The sequence below is a fragment of the Panthera leo genome, chromosome A1 (assembly GCF_018350215.1).
Source record: "Panthera leo isolate Ple1 chromosome A1, P.leo_Ple1_pat1.1, whole genome shotgun sequence".
Classification (NCBI taxonomy): Eukaryota; Metazoa; Chordata; class Mammalia; order Carnivora; family Felidae; genus Panthera; species Panthera leo.
Genome location: NC_056679.1, coordinates 123,305,512 through 123,311,653, shown reverse-complemented (window position 1 = coordinate 123,311,653; position 6,142 = coordinate 123,305,512). Strand labels below are relative to the sequence as shown.

Here is a 6,142-nt window from a genome sequence, read left to right as displayed (position 1 = left end):
TAGCTCCACCAGCAAATCTTCAGTGGGCACTTATAACTGGAAATCACTCAGCTGTCTACTCCTCTTTTGAAGGCATAGGAACAACTTCTGGGTGGAGAAGGATGTGGTGTTTCCTGCTTGATTTATTAATGTCTGTCCTGTGATCAAAGGCTGTGACTTACGCAAATATCCCCTGTGAACACACCTTGTCCATAACTCACTTGTAGAGACCGTGGCAAGTTCTGTTCTCAGAACAGAAGTTCTGGCAACTTTCACACTTAAAATTCCAGGCACAAAATGGATCCAGAGGTGAGAATATGATAGTTGAAAACTTCTTACTTTATTACTGCTTCCAAGACTTCTTTCATGTAAGTCAAGCCACTGGAATTCACTTTTCATCACTAATCTCATTACTATGTGCTAAAAAAAATCAGCACATGTACTCTCTGTCCTGCCACACACTCCCTAGATTTGGAATTGAATTATTCCACACATAAACAGAGGTGACCATTTCTATAGGACATGAGCAATATTCTGGATCACTAGATGAAAAATCCATTCCTTTTTATCTGAAAACATAATCAGATAATGTTATTTGTATGAAGAGCATGGAACTAGGGTTCATGAAGCCAGAGGGAATGGTGTAAGGAACATGAGATTAAAAACCATTTAGCTGAATTTGTATTTCTGATTTTGGGTAAGCTCAGAAAATCACTTCCCCCCCTCTGGGCTTCAGGATTCCCATATCTGAAACATGTTGGATAAGTCATCTCTAATTTTTCTCTAAGTCTGTCAATCTGAGATTTTATCAACCTTAAATACAATAATCTTTTGCTGATTGAGACCTTATCAGTACATATTACATATTTAGCTGATAACAAAATTAGTTGGTTGAAAGTACAATGTCAATTACAACAGTACACTTCACAACATATTTTCTGGGTTCAGGCTACTCTTTGCATTCCTCTTCAGCTGCAGCTTTTGCTAATATTTCTGAGAAACGCCTCATGAATCTATCTAGCCTACAGGGGTAGTGGGGAGGGAGATACATCTTATAAGTTCATATTTTCAAGTAACTAGTTTGTTTTCAGCTATTAGTGTCAGCAATTTTTTATTTGTACCAGGAAGAGTTTCGAGTTAATCCTGGGGGCTAGAGAAGCCACTTATAGGTTTTAAGAATAATACCATCAGATTTGGATTTCAGAGCATTACTCTGCCTACAGTAAAGAATTCAATGGAAGGGAGAAGGCTGTAGAGGGAGATCATTTATAAGGATGATATGGCCTGTCATGAAGGGATTGACTATGGATTGAACTGGAGTTTATCGGATGCGGTGATTGACTCTATGGAGGATGAAAAGGAGAGGAGAATATAGAAGACAATGCCTAGAGTTCAGGTTTGTCTTGTTTTGCTTTGTTCTGGTACAGTGTGGCTGCTTCATAGGAGTCTTCAAAAATTTAAACTGGGGAATTAAACAGATCTGTGTTTGGAATAGGTCATTTGGAGTTTTTCATTTTTTTTTTTAAAGCTTATTTATTTATTTTGAGAGAGAAAGAGTGCACACGCAAGTCGGGAGGGGCAGAAAGAGAAGAGAGAGAGAGAATCCCAAGCAGTCTCTGTGCTAACAGTGATCCCATGGGGCTCCATCCCATGAACCATGAGATCATGACCTGAGCAGAAACCAAGGGTCGGATGCTTAACAGACTGAGCCACCCAGGTGCCCTTGGAGTTTTTTCTTTGTTTGTTTGTTTGTTTGTTTTAAGAGAGAGCTGTAAAGGAGGGAAACAAACAAGTCTGTTGAAAGGCCATTGGAAAATTCTGTTGGAGAGAAAAAGAGGGTCTAAAATTCATTAAAAAAATATTACAAGTACTGTAACAGATTAGAATGGCAAAAGTACATCGTTTTCTGATAGCTTCGTGATACAGGAGAAGCAAAGATATAATGAAAAGTAGTTAATAGCATAGAATGACTTGGAGGAAGACAGCACATTATCCCTCAAAATAATCTGGAAGGAGCTCTATGGTCATATGAAATTTCCATTAAGGATGACAAATATTTTGTTTGATTTCTTTCCTGGGACTAATCCTCATATGACAAAGTCCTTGCCTCTGTTCTCTCCTCATGCTCAAAGAATGATTTATAGTCACATGTTATTTAGATAGAACTTTCATGTCAATACTGGAAAGAAAAAGGGACTTATGTGCCACAATGGCATCAAAGAAAGAACAGGAATGTCTTGCTATGTTTTTTTTTCCAGGAAGTAACCAGATACCCTCATCATTATAAAGACCACAGGACATATTGACTTCATTTACCATTATCTCTGTGAAAATATGATATTGGCTTTGGTCAAAGTCAACCAAGAAGACCACAAAGAATATTGGATTGGGGTACAAATGTGAGTCTTGCCATGTGCTTTTTTCAGTTCCAAGCACATATTAAATGTTTAGAAATGTCAACATTTATTATTTCCCTTATTTTATTCTATTGTTATATTTCTATTTTATTTTCTATTATCATGGAGTGAGAAGTGTGGTTGGCGTTTAAAAGTACAGAAGGGGACAAAGAGAAGACAAACATGTTACAAAGAAGAGGGACAACTAACAGATTCCTACCCATTAGTGAGTTCCAGCCCACAGGTCAAACCTGGTTCACCACCTATTTTTATAAATATACATGGAACACAGCCACGTATATTTATTTACATAATGTAAATTCATTTATTCACACTACAACAGCATAGAGTGGTTGTGACAGAAACTATATATCCTACAAAGCCTAAAATATTTACTATCTGGCTGTTTACAGAAAAATTTTCCCTACCCATAGTGTAGATAAGTACTCTCCTTGGGTGTTTGTGTAGCCTTGAGAGAAAGAGGAAGATCTCAGGTGAGTCCCTTACATGAGAAAATAAAGGAGTTGACAGTGGTAGATCTATGAAAACCCATATTCTGAAAGTGGAATCTGAAACAGCATCAGTTATAGAGAAATGGCATAAGTCTGTGAGAGTGACCAAGAAGAGGTGATATAAATAGTTTTGTTTTTTTTAGTTCCAACACAGGATCATTTGTCACGTCCTGGTCTAGAATTTTAGAGCTGGTTTGTGTAACCTCAATGATATGGGTCCAGTTTTCATCTGCCTACCATCCATTAAGACATAACTCAAGAAGCAACTCAAAAATTAGTTTACTTGATTATTAATGCAGCTATTTTGTTGTGACCGTTGTGACACAGATGACATTTTATATTCACCTCTAGTTTGTGTCCCCCCCCCCAAAAAAAAATCAACTTTCAGCTTTGTTTTAAATTCCAAGTAACATGTTCAACACATTCACACTCAACCCCAATCCCTGCATCTCAGTCCACTCTCTATTTTTCTTGGTACCCATCCCATTCCTGACATCTGCACCCCCCACTTTACTCTTGACCTTCCCTGGGTCCCTGAGCCTTTTTCCATCTCCCTGTTTAATCCCACTCCAGACCATCTTATCCTCCACTCCATCCTATTCCTAAGCCACACTTTCCCTGGTGCTCAGAATGATTATCAAGGATTGGTTAAGTCTTAAACATGGGTAACAAAGTTTTTGTGCATGTTAGCTAATAATGATAATCATAACAGAAAAAATAATGAAAGAATATTTGTAAACGGTTTATTGTTTATATTTCAAATGTTCAAAGTGACATAAAAAAGCAACTACTTCTCAAAAAACAATATGTCTTGGCCATGAAGATAGAGTTTCTGGATTTCCGAGAACTACCCACTCAGGAGATAAAATCTCATGTTAAAGAATCTCTAACCCATCCCTTATATCCTGGAATTGCGAAAGAAAATAGCAACATTGTTTTCTCACTTTTTTTTTTCTTTCCAGAAATGACAGTATTTTCATGCTTGAAAAAAAAAAAAGGATTTATAACCTTCTTTTTTTTTTTTTCTGTTACCTTAATGATAACATAAGGGGAAAAACAGCATAGAATTGATTTTTCACGCAGTTACAAAGGACAATGATTACAAAATCCTAACTGTAATTGCCCTAGCAACAACTTATCTAAGAGAAAAGGGCAGAGGGAAAAAACAAAGTTAACTCCCCAAATCCAAGTAGACCTACCATTCTGGGTACAGTTCTTCAGCTGAGAACAACTTCAACCATGATGGATTCTCCATAGGTTTTTCCCTCTAGGATGTGTTTATCCCATCTAGGTGCTGTCACAGGATGTCAGTATCAAGATGCTGAACGTGACAGAGTTTCAGCGCTGAGGCAGGAGCTTACAAGCTGTTCCATCCCACCCCTACCTAGCACTTGTATTCCCTGGTTAATTTCTCAAGTGCATTAGCTCACTGTCTCATTTGGTGGCCTCTAGCTACATGTAGCACTTGAAATGTGGTTGGTCCAAAAAGGTATGCTGTGAATATAAAATATCAATGACCTGCTAAAATGAAAGTGTATATTGACTATATTTTGAAATGATAAGAGTTTTGACATACTGGGTTCTAAATAAAATACATTATTAAAGTTGATTTTACCCATTTCTTTACCTACTAGAAAATTTGAGATTACATGTGACTTGAATTCTTTTTCTATTGGATTGTGCTGCTCTAGAGACTTGCAACACATTGGTAATTTTCATCTGCTTAGTCTTCTCCCAGACTGTGATACAGGAAATGGTCAATAGGCAACATGACCGAATATGAGAAACTACTGGTTTGTGTCTTTGGATGGTATCTGTGTCACAGAGGTAGTTACGCTCTGCATGGAAATACGGAAGTTACATAGGAGAGCTGGTAAAGTGACAGATATGGAAGGTGATTCATAGCTGGTTTGGGTTTATACAGCTCTTGAATGCCTGGAGCCCATACCTCCCTACCTCTCTTCTAGACATTTCTTCCTAACTAGGACAGCAACTTGAAACTGAAAAAAAAGTGAGCATTTTGTGTCTACCAATAGCTTAGCAAGACAAAAGGGTAGTTTTCAGCTTCTGTAAAGCCTGTAAATCCAGGCAGTGATGAAGAAATCCCAGAAATGGTGTTCTGCTGGGTTTACTTTTATTGAACAAGTAGTTGAACAGACAGCATTGTGATCAGGAGATTTTCAAGCACAGACAGATGGAGATATCTCTGTGCCCTTGGATCACAGATTCTAGGAGGAAAGAGATGGGAAAGACTGAAAGTCAGTGAGTCCATTCCCCCAACAGCACTGTATCATTTTCTATAGTAAATAATAAGCTCTGAAGAATTCTTTGTATATACAGATGGTGAGAGGCAATTCAGAATTAGGGCATATATTTTCCCTCATGGCTTTCTCCAATTCTTCCATCATTTGTCCTGGAAGAGAAGATGGATAGTTTAGGTGCTAGAAACTCAGAGATATAATAGAGATGTGGGCTATACATTTATAGTTATGTTGTAGTCAGAGAAATCCACAGATCCCTGCATTCTGCCAAGAACTCACCATTTAAAATCACTTCCACATTTATTCAATTGATTCAATGAGTACTGAACACCTAGTACATACTACCTGTTGAGACAGATACAAATACGAACTCTGTACTTGATTACATGTGGTCCTCATGGTAATGAAAAGAGGTAGGTGTCATTAACATCGTTTGACAGAGCAGGGAACTGAGCTCCAGAGAAGGCTAGTGACTTGCCAAGGTCTTACATTTGGTCAGAACTTAAATCCAATTCCTCCAACACTAATGCTTTACTATTACAGCTTCTTTGGGTTGTAAGAATTTAATCATCTCTCTGATTTTTAGAAGAAGGCAAGGGCCTCAGGAAGTTTTCTTCCATATTACTGTGCGTTATCAGCTAGTACCACCTGGAGCACCAGCAGCACTGTTGTTCCAAACCTAAACCTCCAGTTTAGTCCTCACATCCACCCCAGGAGATTTACTTTGGTTTGAAAGTGGAAATCTATGGTCTTGTTACATCTTTGAAAATCTTTGTCAGGAAATTTCCTTTCAAGGTAGCTAATTTTTATTTAATTGAGATATGTAATCCCTTTTCTAGAGCTCCTGGTTTTCAGAATCTCCTGATAACCAAGGGATAGTAGCAGAGCATAAGCTCTGAAGTCAGAAGACCTACACCAGACCCAAAATGTAATATTGAATAATTCTGATAATTGCAGGATCTTCCCCGGGCTGATTTTCTATAAAATGGGAAAG

At 37.8% G+C, this 6,142-nt stretch overlaps 1 protein-coding gene across 1 annotated transcript in view; it reads right to left on the bottom strand.

Annotated features, from left to right (window-relative positions):
- Window positions 1-5,007: 5,007 nt before the first annotated feature.
- The window catches only part of SPINK5 (serine peptidase inhibitor Kazal type 5), a 96,469-nt gene continuing 95,334 nt past the window's right edge, over window positions 5,008-6,142 (bottom strand). The window contains exon 33 of the mRNA XM_042906242.1: window positions 5,008-5,300. Coding sequence (XP_042762176.1) covers window positions 5,292-5,300 — 9 coding nt within the window. The 3' untranslated portion in view covers window positions 5,008-5,291. The remainder of the gene's footprint in view (window positions 5,301-6,142) is intronic.